The sequence below is a fragment of the Lygodium microphyllum genome, chromosome 22 (genome assembly GCF_053477565.2).
Source record: "Lygodium microphyllum isolate KBCC chromosome 22, Lygodium_microphyllum_v1.1.10, whole genome shotgun sequence".
Lineage (NCBI taxonomy): Eukaryota > Viridiplantae > Streptophyta > Polypodiopsida > Schizaeales > Lygodiaceae > Lygodium > Lygodium microphyllum.
In genome coordinates this window covers 39,968,224-39,987,425 of record NC_141156.1, presented here as the reverse complement: position 1 = coordinate 39,987,425, position 19,202 = coordinate 39,968,224, and the positions used below count along the sequence as shown (strand labels likewise).

At 41.4% G+C, this 19,202-nt stretch overlaps 1 protein-coding gene across 4 annotated transcripts in view; it reads left to right on the top strand.

Annotated features, from left to right (window-relative positions):
* The window catches only part of LOC148017057 (rhodanese-like domain protein), an 84,471-nt gene extending 66,645 nt beyond the window's left edge, over positions 1–17,826 (top strand). Inside the window, exons 5-8 of one of the 4 annotated variants that reach the window (XM_087662778.1) lie at positions 14,332–14,414; positions 14,546–14,573; positions 16,571–16,670; positions 16,860–17,826. In XM_087662778.1, the coding sequence (XP_087518904.1) occupies positions 14,332–14,414; positions 14,546–14,573; positions 16,571–16,670; positions 16,860–17,656 (1,008 nt within the window). In that variant the 3' untranslated portion in view covers positions 17,657–17,826. Of the gene's footprint in view, positions 1–14,331; positions 14,415–14,545; positions 14,679–16,570; positions 16,671–16,853 lie in introns of all 4 variants that reach the window. The other 3 variants (XM_087662777.1, XM_087662775.1, XM_087662776.1) reach the window with 3 other exon arrangements.
* The last annotated feature ends 1,376 nt before the right edge of the window (positions 17,827–19,202 follow it).

Genomic DNA, 19,202 nt, shown 5'->3' with positions numbered 1-19,202 from the left:
CCACCTCCAAGACACACACGGGGTTCTCTTATTGATACTCCTCCATGGTCGGCACAACCAAACTTTGGTGGTGTCCCCTACTAAAGCTTAGTGCACCCTCTGAAGAAGCATCGCCAATTTTCATACTTGCAAGAGATGCAAACTTGAGATCTACCGCACAGATGACATCATATTCCTTGTGAGTAGAAGGATTACCACCCAAGAAATCAATTTCAAGGGAGATTGGACAACAATAATGCTGCAACTTGTCCAAGCCCATGGCATTTGCATAGTGCTAGTGCCATACTACCTGTGGGTGTTGCTGCAAAGAAGACACACCTTGGAGGCTTCTTATTGGGGGTCTTCCCATTGGGGATGTGCTTCTTGGTCACAAGATCCCCCGTGGTAGATGTATCTTCTGTACTACGTGTAATGCAACCTTGGCTTATCTTTTGATCTCTTGCCCAGTTGGCAAATAGATTTAAGACTCCATTTCCCAAGTATGGACCTTGCTGATAGGTCAGAGAACGCCCATCCATTCTTGGGATTTGGGAAAGATGCTGGTGATGGCCACATTACAGTCCCATTATCATTGCCTTTTTCAGTTCATGTGATGGATTGTTCTTTAGTACATCTGGCGGACTCTCAATGCTTTTATCTTTGAAGGTGATGGGCATCCGTGGTCATGTGATCATGTGTGAGGTTTGCTCTTATGGCAGATTGCTTCCATAGTTTCGGCTGGCTCGATACTTAGAGAGGTGTCTGCTCCATGCATGGTTGTAGTATGGTGTTTTCATAACCTTCTAGCTTCATGAGGATTTGCAACTGGTCTTTGATTGTGCTTGGTTGGCGAAAAGGCCTAATGTATTCTATACATTAATTCAAACTTCTTCACGTGAGAGAGAGAAATGAAATGAAATGATATATTAACGTCTACAAAAGCCCAAAATGACCTATGAGACCATGAGTTACAATCATGGGTATGATGGTACAACTGTCTGGGCAAGATATGTTTAGCACAAAGCAAAATAAGAAAGGAAACTAACTATGGCTATGTGTAAAACATAGAGCTCTATCTAGTAACAATGAGCTTCAAATGGTACAATCTCATGTGGGTATGGAGGGCCTAGCTCTAGCCCGAGCAATAATCCCTTGTATCCGCCTATGAAGATGTCATCGGTGTCTATGTTGAGGCCTAGGACGTCTAGATCAGCTAAGCTGAATGGCTCGATCGATCAGTACTCCTTGTCTGTGTGTGGACTGTGGCGGTGAGAGAGGCTCTCGTGTGGACTGTGGGTGTAATTGTATTGAAGTCTTCCGAGTCTCCTTTGCACACAGAGAGAGAGAGAGAGAGAGAGAGAGAGAGAGAGAGTATGCATGCGCGTGTGCGTATGTATGAAGAATCTTGAGCCTCTCCATTTGCCATGTGAAGGGGTGAGTGCTATCCACCTCCTTCAAGCAAGCGTTGAAAAGCTTCCATCTTGCTTACCCATGAACCTTAGGTGTTAGATGTATTTTGCATTACCACTTTTTCCTTTAGGTAAGAAGATTTGGACACCAAGTAAACTTATAGGAGCTTGAAATATAAGAAGGGGTAGGAGAGCACTCCCACTCATGATGATACATTTCTCCATGTAGGGTCAATAGGGAGGAAATGTGATGGGACATTGTACCATCCCTTGCACGGACCATCGATAGTAGCCATGACTTTTACCATTCGCTTCCATTGATCCACTTTAAAGATGTGAAAAGAGAGATTGCACTCAATTATTCTATGTGCAATCTCTATTTCGGCTCGCCTTTGCCTCTCTTCAAGAAAAGAGAGAGGACTGGATACCTGGCCCATTACTTGGGCATGTGTCGCTTGACTCTTGGGCATAGCATCACTTGAATGGCTTTTCCTCAATGGAATAGAGGAGTCCCCTCCAATGAAGGAAACAAAGATAGTTAAAGAGAGATCTTTCGTATCTGAGGCCTCATGATCAGGAGGCACCACCTCCTTGCTTGCCCTTGAAATGCCTTTGCGGTGGGAAGAAATGCTATAAATGTAGAAACACAAAACCACTTGTATGACAAAGCATGGATCTTTCGTATCCGAGGCCTCATAATCATGAGGCACAACTCTGCCCTTGAAATGCCTTTGCGGTAGGAAGAAATGCTATAAATGTAGAAACACAATCAATTGTACGACAAAGCATAGACTGATAAACATAGAACACAACTAAGGTAACTCAAAGACAGTGAACGCAATGAATAATGAAGTGAATGAATACTAATTATACAATGCTCATATAGCAAACACATTATGCAGTGAATATTGAACCTCGAACTCTTGTATCTTTGGGATCAAGGCAGAGATTATGAGGTGGAGAGTGTGTTGTACTCCGAACGGATCCTGAAATGCAGCAAGGCAACCTCTATGTGTCGAATATGAACAAATGCAACCAAGGAAGGTTGGATTTGATAAAGACGGTAGTGCAAGAGAGAGAGAAAGACTAAAAACACAAGTACCTGAGAAGAGAGAAAATTGGGTGAGAGCTGGAGATGGCAAAAACAACAATAGCATGTGGATGATAGCAACAACTCTAGAGACTCCTGTGACTGTAAACTTGGCTTAGATGATGACGTCAGCAGAATTGGGGATGGACACTTGGCAGCAAATGCAAGTTTGGCAGTGATAGAGTAGTGGGCGACAGTTGGATGTGGGTAATGGAGGCTGGAATTAGGTGCTAGATAGTAGCAGACAACAATGGAAGACTCAGACTACAACGTCCTCGGTGAACATGGTGTGGGCAGCAGAGATACAACACTTGAAACCTGCAAAAATGAGATTAAGGGAGAGTGGTGGGTTGCATGCCTATTTGTAGAAAGTTTGGGGCGACCAAATTAGAGTTTAGCATGTGGGACATAGTAACTCTCTAGGATCGCATTTCTTTTTAAAATCATGCAGAATGCGACGCAACAATGTCACTTGGATAGTGCCCTCGCACGGGAATTGTTCACTTGTCTAAGTGCCCTTTTACAATCATGTTATTTTGACAGTGTGGATGAAGTCATAAATGTCCATAATGTACAATACAAAATAAATGTTTGAAGCTGAAAATTTGCAAGCATCATCACTCTCACTATCAAGAGAAGGAAACCGTCTCCTTTCAAAATAGAAGGAGAAGTAAGAGGAAAGCACCCTCCTTGCCAATTTGAAGAAGTAGAGAAGGGTGTATCCAAGCCGATTCCGTGGTAGAAGATACTAGAGAATTGGTAAATATTTGCAAAATTATAGCTGGACGGCACAAACTCTAGACGAATGATGCCTAGCTCAACCTGCTATTTGGTGAAATAGAATTGAACCGCCACATGCCATATTCGAGGGGTGATGTTAGGATTGGTTGCAAGGGCAATGGCACTTTGGTTGTCGCAATAGACAACTGTAGGCAACTCGCAAAGGAAACTATAGATGGCCTCCGTAGCACCATCAAAGAGAGCCCAATACTCCACCTTAATCGTGGAAGCCACCACCATCTCTTGCTTACGGCTAGCCCAAGAGGTGGATGTTGTGCCCAAGGTGTAAAGGTAGCTGCCATGGGAATGCTAGGTGTCAGAATCGCATGCCTAGTCAGAATCATGTAGCCTTGTAAGCATAAACCATGACCATAAGTTAGTTCATAATTATAGGTACACCTTAAATATCTTAACACACAACGACAAGTAATCCAATGAGACATTCTAGGTGCATTAAAATTCTGACTAAGTAAACTAACTAAGTATGCAAGATTTGGCCTAGTATGAATCAACCAAAGTAATTTTCCTACAACAAAACGATAGGCATGAGCATCAAAAGATTGACCTGAGGTATCCTTGTACAAATGGATAGTGGGATTAAGAGGCTTGGCCACTGGCCGTGTCTAATCAGTCCAATACTGTTCCACTAGTTGTATGGCATACTTCTACTATGACAGAAAGATACTTCCCTCGGATCTAACAATCTCCATTCCCAAGAAACAAGACAACAAAGCTAAGTCTGTCATCTCGAATGTAGTGCACCAATGTCCAAGTCCCATTTCGATCAATACTATCTAGTTCCTTCTTCGTAGCCTCACGCCACAAAGGATCTTGTTCTGCCAACTGTTCATCTCAAAATATGCAACATATTCAGCTGTAAATAGTGTTGCAAATGAAGCTTGAGGAGCAAGCTAAGCTGACCTTATAAGGCCCTCCAAAGTGAAATCCGGTGGAAGGATCCCCAAATCCCGCATGGTTTGTTGGTATTAGTGAGGTAACGGGTCTCACAAAGGAGGCTTGGTGGCTAAAGTATTTGCAGAAAGGTCAGGAGCGTGCAATAGACCTGGCTCAGTAGGCATGATCTCAAATGATGTGAGTGAAGGTGAGGACGAAGAGTCAAGTGCAGAGGACTGCACTATGTTCCTCTCATTAAAGATGACATCCCTTCTAATGATCACCTTGTTTGTTCCAGGATCGAACAACAATAGGCTTTCGCTTCGGAAGAATAGCCCACAAAAATCAAGAGATCAGCTCGAGGGGTGAGCTTTCCTATCTTGTCATCTGGAGTGTGTGTATAAGCACGACTACTGAAAACTCTGAAGTGAGAAATAACAAGCCGAGAGCCAAAGAATGCCTCGTACAAAGTCTTTTTAGGGACCACCGTAGTCGGAAGTCTATTAAAGATGCACACAGAAGTGTTAATAGCCTCAACCCAAAGGCAGTTAGGAAGCTATGCTGCAAACAGCATAGAGTGTGCCATATTCATGACTGACCTGTTCCTATGCTCTATGACTCCATTCTGTGCTGGGGAGTTGGTAGAGGTGAGGTGATGTGCAATGCCCTGCTCCTATAGAAACTCGAGAAACTCGTGGGAGGTAAACTCGCCACTAGAATCACTCCTCATAGTATCCACACGATGATCAATTTGGTTATGGACCAGCAACACTCAAGTACTAAAATAAGTGTAGGCATCTGACTTGTGCTTTAGAAAGTATGTCTACATGTATCTAGAGAAATCATCCACTATAAAAAAGAAGTAAACCATGCCATTTAAGGCAGCAGTGGATATGGGACCACAAAGGTCTACATGAATGAGCCTGAGGGTTTTAGTAGTACGAGTGACAAACTGTTGAGGAAAGGGTGTACGATGCTGCTCACCTAGTTGACATGCTTTATGGACCTCTCGAGATAGTTTAAACTAAGATGTGGAAAGGCCTTGGAGTCTAGGACCTTGACTGTAGTCGCAGTGAAGAAAACTACTTTTGCCCCAACTGGCAAAGCTACGGAATAGACAACAAGTTCACTTCAAGTTGGGAGATATAATAGACATCATCCAACAAAGCGAGATCTGGACCTTGGTTAGTGGAAAAACTGACGCGACCCTAGGCTTGAATCTTGACAAAGGAGTTGTTTCCTACACGAACGCTCTTGGATGTAGGGGCTTGGGAAATGGAAATGTCCACTATAGGAGTTATGTAATGGATAGCTCCACTGTCCACAAGCCAAACAGGTGCTGAGATGCTTGGCTATGATGAGCGGGCCTTCGCAAGTACCTCATCAAGAGGCAACTTGCAAATATGAATGAGACTTGGATCCTATGTCTTTAAGGAGACGATGTGGACCTCTGCAGACTAGTCAAACAAACCCTTTGGAGGTGAGTAGTTCGCCGACTTTGATGACTGACTAGTGGCAGTGTGGGTCTGGCCTCAGGAGTGCCCTTACTAGGGGTTACCCGGTTGGAGTGGGGGGTCTGATTCTTGGATTTTGGATGTGTGCCTCTTGCCTTAGATTGACACTTGTCCTCATAATGGCCATCCTTTTGACAATGTTGACAACACCTATTCTTCTTAAGTACATTTTGCTATCCAGGTTTGAGAATAGATTGAGTGGTACCTTGGGATTCACTAGCCTAGTTTTGATTTTGATTTTGATTTGAGTGTTGTTTACCCTTGCCTTGTTGCCCCCTCTGAGAAGATGCAACTAGAGTCCCCTCTATCGAGGAAATGTTATGAAATTGGTCGAATAACAATGTGTAACGTAATAGTTGACACTCAAACTCATAAAATGTGGACATCTGAGATTGTGAAATTGACTGTTGCACAAAATGGAAATATTTTCTTAGTAGCTTGTTAAAAAAGAGGGTAACCTAATTGTCAGAGGACTTAGGAGACCTAGTGGTTGAGAACTTAGCGAGGAGATGCTGATACTCAACTAACTTGACTCTCAAGTCATCCTTGTGTATGATTTTAAAGTTTTGGAGCTTATGATTCAAATTGATGTGACGGATTTACATAGCGATTAGTCCAGTGTGCCCAATGCTTGGATGCTAAGTCGAAATGCTCAAGTGAAAGTGAAACTCAGGCAATAAGCCTTGCATAAGCTCGATAATAGCGGAGGCGCTATGAGCCTTCAATGAGCAGACGACCTCATATGGAACAAATCCGGGATCAGGTTGGGTTCCAACCTTTGCACTAAATCCAATAGGTTCTAAGAGTTTAAGATAGGCCTCATCAATTTTGACAAAGTGGTGTAGTTGGACCCATTCAAACACAAAAATGTTGATTGAATTTGACCAATGTGAAGAAATGCCTCTAAACGAAGAAAACACAAAACCAATCGTACGACAAAGCACAGATTGATAAATATAAAACACAGTTAGGATTAGGGGTAGGGTAACTTAGAGATAGCAAACACAATGAATAATGAAATGAATGAATACTAAATATACAATTCTAATGTAGCAAACACACTATGCAATGAATATTGAACCTCGAACTCTCATATCTTAGGGATCAAGGTAGAGGTTATGAGTTGGAAAGTGTATCGTATTCCGAATGGATCCCAAAATGTAGCAAGGTAGACTTTGTATATCGAACACCAATAAATGTAGCCAGGAAAGGTTGGATTTGATGCAAATAGCAATGTAGGAGAGAGAAATACTAAAAACATAGGTACCTGAGAAGAGAGAAAACTGGATGATAGCTGGAGATGGCAAACATACCAGTATGGAGGTGGGCGACAGTGTAGATGACCTTGTTGAGGAGAGAGAAGATCAAATCCAAGCAATTAGTGTAAGACGATAGCACCTAGATGATAGCGATAACTGTCATGAGAACATGTATTTTTGAAACCTCACTTAACATGTGGATTAATTTTTAATCACATGATTAAGACTTAAGTAAATGTTACACATATGAGGTGCAACTGGGGTTAGAGTAAATTTACGAGTCCAGGACCCAAGAAAATCATGGGATGTCAAAGGCAAAAGTTGCTAAAGTTATGCCGCATAGGTACTTGGTGGTATATGGTGCCAGTTGTTGGCCTAGGTCATTCATTTGGCCATAAGTGTCAGTTGGTGACACTAGAGATGTGGCGTCTAATGGTACCTAATGCCAATCTGATGGTCAAAGATGGCACAGAGACACTCGGGAATGGAAGATGCCTAGCCAATTTAATTATTGGCCAGTCAAATTATTTTTCTAGACACCGAAATAATTATTAGATTAATTTTCTGTATTTAAAGATTGAAAATTAATATTTAATTATGGATAATGCTGGTTGGGAATGCTACCACTTATCAAAATGCCCATGCAAGACTGAAAAACGTCTTTAGAGGCTGGAGAGAGGCATTTTTAGTATATTCAGCTTGCAAGAGAGAGGGAGGAGATGTTGCTAGTCTAATTTGCAGCCATTGGAGGAACTTCTGAGGCAGCCAGGGGCAGGAGAAGACCAATCAACAGCAGGTGACAGCATCTATAGACTGTTGAGACAGGGCAGCAGCAGTAAATGACTGATTTTCTTCAGTTCTTTGCATCTACAAGTTGTTGAGACAAGGCAGCAGCAGCAAATGACAGATTTTCTTCAGTTCTTTGCAAAGAAAGTCTGAATTTTCTCTCTCCTCAGCATTCTCTCTCATCTCCCAGCCTTTCTGCAACCTTGCTCCAGAGACTGTAGAATTGAGATCACTAGAGGCTGAGAAGTTTCAGATTTCTTTACTGCAAACCCTAATTTGCAGCAGAAATTAGGGTTTAGTAGCAGCCTCGAGAAGCGTGCCAGAAATTGAAAGCTCCAAGACTTGAATTTTTTTGGGCTGAAGGTGAATTTCAGCTGAATTCAGGTGGAGGACTAGCCAGCCATTGAATTTGGGGCATTTTCATTGTCTTTGAAGTGGTTGAAGGCCAATTAAGTGCCCGAATCAAGGGGCAAATCAGATTGAAGACTTGTCGGTTACTTTGGACAGCAAGGGGAGTTTGGATTGTGAAGGGGATTGGGAGAATCCCATTGTAAATCAACTTCTTCTTCAATAAAGCTAAAGAAATACCGAGGGTGTGCATTGTCCAAGATCAATAGGTAAAGTTGTATTTTCAGATTTGCATTAATTGTTTTCTATTGTAATTAAGTTGTAATTAGGGATTTACCACCCATCCACGGAAGGAAGGCTGGTTACAATAGCTCCAGAGACCCTTGATGGCTATAAAAGCAGTGTGGATGATGACATTTGCAGTTGGGGATAGACATTTGGTAACAAACGCAAGTCTAGCAGTGATGGAGCAGCAAGGAAAAGCTGGATGTGCGTGATAGAGGTTGGAATCAGGCTCCGGATGGTAGTAGACAACAATGGAAGGCTTTGACCACAATGTCCTCCATGAATGGGGTGTGGGCAATAGAGATACGACACTTGAACCTGTAAAAACGAGATTAAGGGGGAGTGGTGGGTTGCATGCCGAGTGTATGGAGAGAGAGAGAGAGGGAGGGAGAGCTTGAATGTGGAGGGTAGAAACTAGAGAGGGTGGATTTTGAGACTCAAGAGGTGGAGGGTGGATTGATTGAGGGAGTAGAAAGGGTAGAGAGGTTGAGTGAGTTGGGATTGCTCAAGGGATAGAAAGGTTGAGAGAGTAGAGAGGGCTTGAGGGTGTAGGAAAGGTAGAGAGGTTAAGAAAGTAGAGATAGCTTGAGTAAGTAGAGAGCTTGAGATGGCAAGAGTACTTAAGGGAGTTGAGAGTGTGGAAAGCTTAAGAGTCAAGTGAGTAGATATAAAAAAGGATGAATAAGATGGGGGAGAGGGAGACATTTTTATAGAGAGGGAGAGTGTTTTAGGGTGTAGAGTTGGAGAGAGAGAGAGAGAGAGAGAATGAGTGTATGGGCAAATAGATATGGCCCATGGGTATGTTGTGTATTTGGGGGGAGAGGGAGAGAAAGGGAGAGAGGGGGTAGAGAAAAAGTGAGAGATATGTCAAATTTGGATGTATATGTGCGGATGTTGAGAGAGGGGGTGGCTGAATTGTCACATTGTGTGTGTGTAGAGGAAGCTCACGCTCAACCGCTAAGACCCACGGACTGCTTATTGCTTCAAGCGTTTCAAGCGAGCACAAATGGCTATCTCTCACCTAGCCAACACGGCTTCGATCCTACCGGGGTGTAGTGAGCTTTCCTTTATGCCCGAATGAGTAGCCTCCTCCTTCAAACAAGCCAGTAGCTCCACGATTCGTGATACAAGCTCAAGCATCCTCAAGCCTCCACCTCCGAGCTCCATCCTTCATAGCCACATGCAAGACAAGAGAAGAGAAGAAGAAGAGAGGAGATGATGGAAACTTCTCTAAGATCCCTCGCCCTAGTGCTCTTTTACAAAAGTTTTAGGGGCACCTTGCATTTAAAAATGCGCTTTTGCATTATTTGACTTAGCTTTTGAGGCCACCCTTGTGCTTTTGGCCGTTTCTCTTACTGCTTCTTCCTTTGTGCCCGCATTTTGGAGTTTTCTTGGACTTCTTTTTCTCCGTCTCGAAGTGAGGTTAACAATGTATCATGAGAGAGGGAGAGAGAGAGTGTGTGTAAGTGAGTGAGTGAGTGAGACTGTGTGAGAGCCCGTGTGGTAAAGAACTTAACAAGAAGGCTCCGATACTCAACTAACTTGGCTTTCTAGTCATCGTGGTTAGTGATTTTAAAATTTTGAAGCTCATGGTCTAGATTTGTGCGATGGGTCCTATCCCAAGCTGCATGGTGGTTAGTCAAGTGTGCCCAACGCTTGGACACTAAATCAAAATGCTAAAGCTGAGAATGAAACTTAGGCAATAAGCCTTGCATTAACTCAATAATTGCGTAGGTATTCCTAGCCTTCCATGAGGGGACGACCTCGAATTGGAGGTGTCAAGAGTTAAGGATATATCTTATCAAATTGGAGGTGTCTGATAGGTGGAATAAGAATGATGATAAGGAGGTAGTGGTGATGGATAAGTAGGAGAAAAAGGAGGAGATGGGTAGGCAGAAATAGGATAAAAGTGTTCAATGGGTGCCAATTGATGTGGAGACATTGGAACATGAATATTTACATAGGATGCTGGTGGAGGTGGAGGTGGAGGCACTGGGACATGTGAGCCTTTTCCAAATGTTTGCTGGGGCACATCATAATGACCAGAAGACCCATTAGATAATGCCATGGTGGCAAACTGTGGAACGAACCGATCCATAGTCAGTAATGGTTGGGTGGCATTCCTAGGTTGTGTAAATCCCAAAAGTGTGGGGTAGGGAGGACGAAACCTCCATTATGGGTACACTACCCAGCTAAGAAAAAGACCAGATCCTAAAGGTTGTGCGTAAAGATGGACCCCCCGGTGTGATGTGAGAAGACATATGATGTGTACTTAACGGAGATAGAAAGTAGCAATGGAAGTAGAGGATGGGATGGGTGGTAGATTAAATGGATTGGTTGATGCAATTGTTGAAAATGATTTTTGTTCTTTTTGTCCATTAAATGCATTAAATGAGTTAATCTTTTGGACTCATCACCTTCTTCATGTTTGAAAACAAAAATCTCTCTTCTTCAAAACTTATGAATCAATACCGTGTTTGCATGGTCCCTTCTTCATGAGAATCACCTATATCTTGTTGAAAAGAGAAAGAAAACTCAAAAGATGGAGAAGTATTGTTTTGCGTACATGACATAGGAGTGAATGAAAGTGGAGATGTAAATGGAATAGATAAAAGAAGTAGAGATGGAGATGAAGGTGATAAGATATGAAGGGTTTGTACTCCTTGCCAGTTTCCACATTAGGATGGCTAGTCCTTTGTGAAGCTTTTGTCCTTCTTGCAAAATCATTAGACCGTGCACTAAATCTAAAGGGAAAAACTCATAATTAACTTCAATTTGTTGTTCAGCATGATACATGAGAAGGAGATCGTATTCAGCTCTTGAAATCTTGTATGGTCTATGGACTCCATAGTAGTCTGAAGTCTCTCCGGCCATGTTGGAAGATGGTGGAGCAAGCTGTGTGGCCCACTCCTGCTAGTTTCTCAATGGATCTGGCTCGAGAGAATGAAATCAGTGATGTCGTGTTCGAAGTCATCTTACTCTCTTGTTCTTCTTGCTTCTTGCAAAGGGCTTTTAGATCAAAGGCCAAGGTTGCTTCGAAGAGATCCTAGCTCTAATACCATGTAAAGAAATATCCTAATGTAGCAACACAAATATAAGCGTACGACAAAGCATAAACTAAAAAAAACACGTTTAGGGTTAGGGTAACAGAGAGGTGATGAACATAATGAAGATTATAAATGAATGAATTTGTATAGTACAATGCTCATGCAGCAAACACAGTATGTAGTGAAGGAATATCCCGAATTCTAGTGTCTCGAAAATCGAGGCAGAAGTAATGAGCTGGAGAGTGTGACGAATCTTGAAATGCAACAAGGCAGCCTCCGAAACGTGACAGAAGCAAACTAAGCAGTAGTGATGCCAGATTAGTTTCGAATAGGTAGAGGAGAGAGAAACACCGAACGTAGATTGTTGATGATGGCGACAGCTTGGGCGGCAGCAGGATGGTCCAAACATAGCAATTAGCAAGTGGAAAAGTGCAAGGCAGCAGCGTTTTGGCCAAATGCAGCCAATAAATGAATGGCAGGGTGCAAATGCAGCAAAACGTAGTCTACAAAGAGGTTAGCAGGCTGAATGCAGCCTTTAGGGAAGTGGTGATAGCTGGTAGCAGCAGATCGGAGTGGAAACTTGCACAAGGAGGTTGGAAATAGACGCCAAATGGGTGTAGACAATTTTGGGCAGCCTCAGCTTGATTTCCTCTGAACGGGGTGTGGGCAGCGAAGCTAGAGCACTTGAAACCTGCAAAAACGAGATCGGCCGAATGGGAGGGTAGGTTGTCTATTTATGGAAAGCTTGTGGCCTCCCAAATTAGGGTTTACATGTGGGACATTGAAACTCTGTTGAACTGATTTCGGTTTAAAAGAATGGAAAATTTCATTAATTAAGTTGAGTTTTAGGGCTATTTAATTAAAGTTAATGGTAATTTAGCTCAACAAATAGTTCAATGAATTCTCTCTTTGCAAATGGAATTGCCCTACTGGGAAGGTTTGCAAGAGCATTCCACATGAGACGATACATTTTTTGAATCCTAAATGTAGTTGGGTATTGAACACGATGGAGTTTGCTTTACAAATGGCCAAGGATCACTTCCCAATGATCTTTGCTCCATTTTCCATAGGACTTAGTTGTCATACCCACAGCCAAAGAAGCTAGCATAATAGTCCATGACTATTTTTGCTTGAAGAAAACTGAAAAAATGTAGCCTTATGTGCCAAGACATGATAGGTTTTATTCAGCCCTCAACTCATTTTGGCATGCAAATCAAATCAACCTTCAACAATCTCAACGCTTAGAAAATTGTTTGAGTTTTCCACAACAGCTCTATGACTTCAAATAAGAGTATCACTATCCTTTTTTAGTCCATGGCAAAAGTGGCAGATAAAACTAGACATAAGCCACAGTAATTAAATGAACAATTGGGAGTTTGACATGTAGAGGCCAACTTGATGAGTTCCAATAATCCAATTGCCATCGCAACCTATGTGTGACCCATTGCATTCGTTGTGTGTGTATAACATTCCAACCAATTGGATAACCCAAATCTCTGATGATTTCAGTAGGCTGCAAAAACGGCCATGGCCAAATCAATGAATGCCAATCAGATGCTTTTAAACGTAAACATATAGATTCAAAAAGGTTAATCCGCAGCCCTACAATCAAATCGTATATAAATCTTTTGTAGATAAGCATGTGGACATGTCTATGGTCTTTTCTAGGCATTAGAAAAAAGAGCCATCCGCATGAGCTTGTACCTAGCTTATAGAGTAGCAAAGGATGTGTAGGAATGGCATATGTGATGCATTGAGAGGTAGAGTCAAAATACAGCCCCTAGATAACTTGAACAATTTTTCAAGTAGACTCCATGTGCATGTTTAAGATATTAAACTAAATGGATCTTAATAAAAGCTTTTTCCAAATGAATTTTCCAATAACTTCCAAATGATTCAGAGTTAAAGAAGGAAGGGGCCAAGTGGATAACTTCCAATAATCCAGTTTTCATAGCAATTGTTGTTTGAGAGTAACAATGGGATGCAGCCCAAATGCCTGAGAGTTTTAGTAAACTGGGCATCTGCCTTGGCTAAATCAGATTTGGCAAAAATAATCTGCAACCCTGCAGCCAAACCAAAGACAGAGAGTGCATACATAAACACTGGGATTATCTACCTCACTGAGCTTATCCGTGACCAGCAATGGAAGCATAGCAATGGCAAATAAGAGAGATTTATTGGCCAACCCTGTCTTGCAATTTTACCCAAAGTCCATGATTGAGACAAGTTTTTTTAAAGAATGCATTGAACAGTAGAATTAGAGTGCTGCCAGTAGATATGTGAATCAATTTTTGATTCAAACCCAAACGTTGCATTATTTGAAATATAAAATTGCAATGAACAGTATCAAAAGCCTTTCTCACATCAATTTGCATTATCAGTACATCTTGTTGAGTATAACTTGGCATATTCAATCCCAATAAGAGGGTTGGCTATGTTGTTGTTTATTTGCCTGCTAGGAACAAAACCATACTGTCTTAGATGCAATACTTGATGCAAGGTACCTCTCATACACTGTGCTGTCATTTTGGCAATAAGCATATATACGGCTGGCATAGGCATTATTGGATGCCAATCATTAAACGTTTTGCACAAGCTTCTCTTTGGGGTCAAAGAACAAGTAGGGGAGGGTTGAAGGGACTTGTTGTGTCTTCTGGTGATAGTGCACATGATGATTACTTTTTGATTTAAGTGTGATTTGTATTCTTGGGTGTGCCAGAGAAGGTAGTTTATTTGTGCCCTAAACATTTGAAAAGAGAGAATGGGAAGAGGCAACACTGGATGCAAGTTTTCTGTGCTGAAAACCTGTGTATTGTGTGGTTCTTCTGTTCTTTTCCATTTTCTATTTCGTGCTGAATGTTTCCCAAACTTGTAAGAAGTAAATGTTTTGAAGTATTTGAATGAGATGGAAATTGAGATATTTCACGAAAATTATGGCAGCTTTCTGGTGGAATTCAGCGGTATTTAGAGGCCTTTCCATCTGGAGGATATTTTAAAGGGAAGAATTTTGTCTTTGATCACAGGTTCGTTCTTACTTTTATGACCATGATTACAACTTGATACACCATTAGGACTAGTGTAACTTTGAATATATACTGGTCATACTCAGCATCTTTTACAAATATTTGAATCACTTTGATTTGGATACTTGCAGATTGGCAGTTGCAAGCTCCAGCAACGAGGTGATTGGGTCATGCATGAATTGTGGAATTGCTTTTGATGACTATTCCCCAAGATGTCGTTGCTCATATTGCAGAATGTTGCTGCTGATTTGCATGATTTGTCAGGTCCATTGCCTGCTTTTTTTTTTTTTGGTTTCATAGTGGGTAATTTTCATGAATTGTCAGGTTCATTGCCTGGTATTTATTTATCGAAATCTCTGACTTCTTTCCCTGTCCTCTCTCTCTTTTAGAAATATACACTGCATTGTTTCATAAAACTACTGTTACTTAGTTTAAAGCTAGTGGAAAAACGAAACTATCGGCTCTCAAGCTGTATGGTTCAGTAAAAGTGGTCATAAGGAGGTTTGACAAAAGCATGGGTACATGTCAATCTATGTGGTATGGAAGATGATGGGGGTTGGACCATTTATTCTCTATACAAAGCCTGGCAACCTGGCCATGTCTTTCTGTCATATGTTATAAAATGCAGCAATAGATACAAAAGCAAAGGAGAAATCTGGCAGCCAGTTGCATTGCAGCCTACACTTAAAAATTGGCTGTATCAAAACAACCCCATATAGATGCAATACTGTTTCATTGGGCGAAGATGGCAAGAGACGTAGTCTTGTAGCTAACAGCGTTCCGTTAGACAGTGCTTCAACAAGGCATGTCCAAGAAAAGTCCTCTATTTAACGGGCAGCTTGGATTCCTACATATTCTGCAGAGTTTCTCTGCACCACCTTCCTGAAATCTGTATATGATAGAGTTTGCACCACCAACCCAAATTCTGTATATTCTAGAGTTTGCATACATGATCTTTAGTGACTGGGATGATGGTCTGCAGTAGATTGGGATTCCGGTGATCTCCTTCTAACACGCAATTACTGACTCTACTATTCTGAGTCTTTTTTTTTGGGCCGTCGGGTGTGGCTAGTTATAGTACTCAAAAGGATTTTACAACAAAGTACATGTGCTGAATGGTCTAGCCGGAGCTGACTCACAGTCTCAAAACTATCATACATACAAGGCTTTCAAGATGGTCTAGGGGGTATGGGGGAAAGGAGCCATGGAGGAGCATCCACCACCTAGGGCTGCTGGCTTGCATCGTGAAAATTAGGTCATAGCCACCCCTGGTGAGCAAAAAATGATGTTGGAGCTCTTGACAAGCTTGGGAGTCATCCTGTACCTGGTCCGAAAATGAGCACAAAGTGAATGGATGATGGAAGTCTAGAGCTCTACCAAGGTGGTGTATATGAAGAGGCACTTGCTGCCAAAAATCAGCTGCCAACGTGCCTTCTAGATGTCCTGGCCTATGAGGCTCCCAATAATCTGCCGTACCTTCGAGTGTGACATTGTAGCTGCAGTACTTGACAGATGAGCAATGCTTCTAAGCTGACCATTGTGCAAGAACCTACCTCAATGATGAAGATTGTGTCATGCACCTCAGCCTCATACAGTAGGTGGCAGCCTTGGCTAATTGCCCACCAATAGAAGGCCCCCCACAATATGCACCCCAAGCCAGGCGCCACATAGCAGAGAATACAGAAAAGTCCTCTTGACACCAATTGGGCTGCCTTGCATGACCAAAGGCAATGCTTTGGAGTTTCGAAGTGTTGTTGTGGACAACACTTACAAACTCCATTTGGTTGCATCTAGGGGAACCAGCTCTCAACTACCAAGCACCCATGTGTAAGAAGCCATGCGAAGTAGGACATCCTCCGTCGCCTCTAGCTATCCCACAGATGTCACCAGAAAGTCTAGCAGAACTAGCTACCTGAGCCATTACAATTTCAATGTTGTTCATGGGTGGCAATGTCATCTTCCTAAATAAATTTACCCTCCATTTGGGGCCATTAGTTGATCAGTCTCAATGTTAACTCAGTTTTTGTATGCTCAACTATTTTACATTTTTCAATCATCTTTATTTTACTTGTTACTCATTGGAACATTTGGAAAAAGGACAACTATGAATATTGATTGCATCGCCAGTGAAATCTGGCTTTGGTTTCTTATTGCAGGTCAATAGTGTCGATGGACAACAACCAGCATATAGGTGTGAATTATGCAGAGTGAGTGACAAGCGTCCCAATTTACAGAAAGAGCCTCAATGGGATGCAGGTAGCTTAATGGGGTCTGATAGCCTAAAGCAAGGCAGGATAGAGTCTAATTGTGGGAGAATGTATTCCCAATAAACAAGTTGTTTCAGTCCAACAGATGGCTCAATGTGGTATGCTTAATTGTTGACAATCAATATCTTATGTACCCTTTTCTTTGATGCCTTGATCTTGGCAAAACTTGGAGATGCAGGAGCCAAAAACAAAAGTAGACTCAGAATCCTTTGTTTGCATGGATTTCGTCAGAGTGCATCAAGCTTGAAAGGAAGATTGGCCTCATTTGCCAAGAAGCTGAAAGATGTGGCTGAACTCGTGTTTGTTGATGCACCACATGAGATTCCCCTAGTATACTCAACTCATTCCTTCAGCCATTTCTCGTGTCTTGAAACTAAGGCAACCGTAAACAGTGGGAAAGGCCTACATCAGGTGCATAGTAAAAAATATGCATGGTTGGTAACTCCGGACATGCAAGAAACTAATTCTTCGGAAGTCTCAACTCCACATTCAAACGCTGATGTTTCTTGCCATTCAGTGATGGATTTTGATAGATACCAGTACAGGAAGCAGACTGCTGGATGGATGCAATCGTCAGAGAAGCTGAAAAGTGTTTTTTCTGAGCTGGGGCCATTCGATGGGCTTCTTGGGTTCTCCCAAGGAGCTGCTATTGCAGCTTCACTTTGTTTTCTCCAAGATGCTTCTCTGCAAATGACGTTTCGGTTTGTGATTCTGTGTTCAGGTTTTTTGTCCCCTGCACCCGAGCATCAGAAATTGATGTCCTCTTCTGCCTCCTTGCCATTGGACATCCCTTCCTTACATCTGTTTGGTGATGGAGGGGGTGATCGGCAAATAAGCACACAAGACAGCGTGGAAGTAGCATCGTTATTCAAGCGTGAGAAGTGTCAGATACTAAGGCACAAATCAGGCCACATAATTCCATGCCAGAAAGACTACATTGAAAAAATCAAGACCTTTTTGTATCAGTTCTTGTAGTCATTTTTCAGTTCTTTTCGTCTGCCAATTATGTTCAATGCATGGATTTTGATGTACTTGTGGAAGAAACTTGATAGTCTACAACAAATTTACAACCTAATTCCACTGCAGAGATGTTCGGTATAGCCGAACCTGTTCATTAATCTATTATCAGTATGCTTTTTAATTTATGTCATCCAAATGCTCTTATGTGTATCTTTGTCTTGGTGTATAACTCTTGATCCTTGTGATTATCATATGCACCTTGACCTTTCATTGTTGTGGGCCTTGAGCTTTCATCATATGATTTTGACCCTTATATTCATACTTCTTATGTTTTAGTCTTGTGACTCTTCTTTTACATGTCTTTACTTAGCAAGTACTAGCGTTCAGCTAGGCCACTTCCCAAGCGAAAGCACGGCAACTTTGCTCAACAATCCATTCCTCTTCTTTCTCTCTCCTCTTTTCCCTCTTTGTTTCTAATTTTGTTCTCTTCTCTCTCCCCCCCCCCCAATTGCCCATGTCTAATATTTTTTTCTCTCTTCTTATTTTAGTTTGTTTTCTCTCCTCTCTTGGTTCTCTCTCTCTCTCTCTCCCCCTTTTTGGTAGCACGGCAATTTCGCTCAACAACCCATTTCTCTCTCCTCTTTTTCCTCTGTTTGTAATTTTTTTCTTCTCTCCCCCCAATTCCTTGTCTAATTTTTCTCTTTGCTTTCTATTTTGGTTTATTTTCTCCTCTCTCTCTCCCCGTTTTTCTTCTCTCTCTCTTTCTCTCTCCTCTCTTCCTTTTCTTTTCTTTCATTTTTTATTCTTCTCTCTTTAAAATTTTTTCTCTGTTAGATTGTCTTTTCTCTCTATTATTCTCTCTCTCTATTCATATTCTCTTATTTTTCTTTCTTTTTTCTTTTCTTCTCTCTTTTCCTTTTCTCTTTTTTTCCTTTTAAATTTTATCATTTCTCTCTATAATTCTCTGTCTCTCTCTTCTTCGTTCTCTTTATGTTCATCTTGTTTCTTCTTTTTCTTCGTCTCTCCCTCCTTTTATTTCTTTCTTTTTTCCACTTTTTTATTTTCCTCTTTTTTTCTCTTAAATTATCTCTTTTTTCTCTCTCTAAAAAAATGTTGAAATTTTAAAGACTTCTCTTTCATCTTTTCCCCCATCTCTTTCCTCTTTTTCTCTTTCTTCTTCCTCTCTTTTTTCTCTTCCCTCTTTGCTTTTCTTCTCTTTATTCCCACCTCTCTCCTCTCTTTTCTCTCCCTCTTTTTTTTATTTTCTCTTGAATTTTTTTTCTCTTTCTTTAAAATTTTATCTTTCCTTTCTATAATTCTCTTTGTGTTCCAATTTTCTCTTTTTTTTCTCTCCCTATTTTTCTTCTCTTTATCTCTCTCTCTTTCCTTCTTGTCGTCCATCTCTCCTCTCATTTTTTTTCTTTTTTTCAATGTTATATTTTCTCCATAACTCTCTTTGTTCTTCTCTCCTCTTTCTTTTTTGCTCTCTTTGTATTTTTCTCTCGGTTCTTTGTTTTCTCTCTCTCTCTCTCTCTTTTATTTTTCCTCCCTCTTTCAAGTT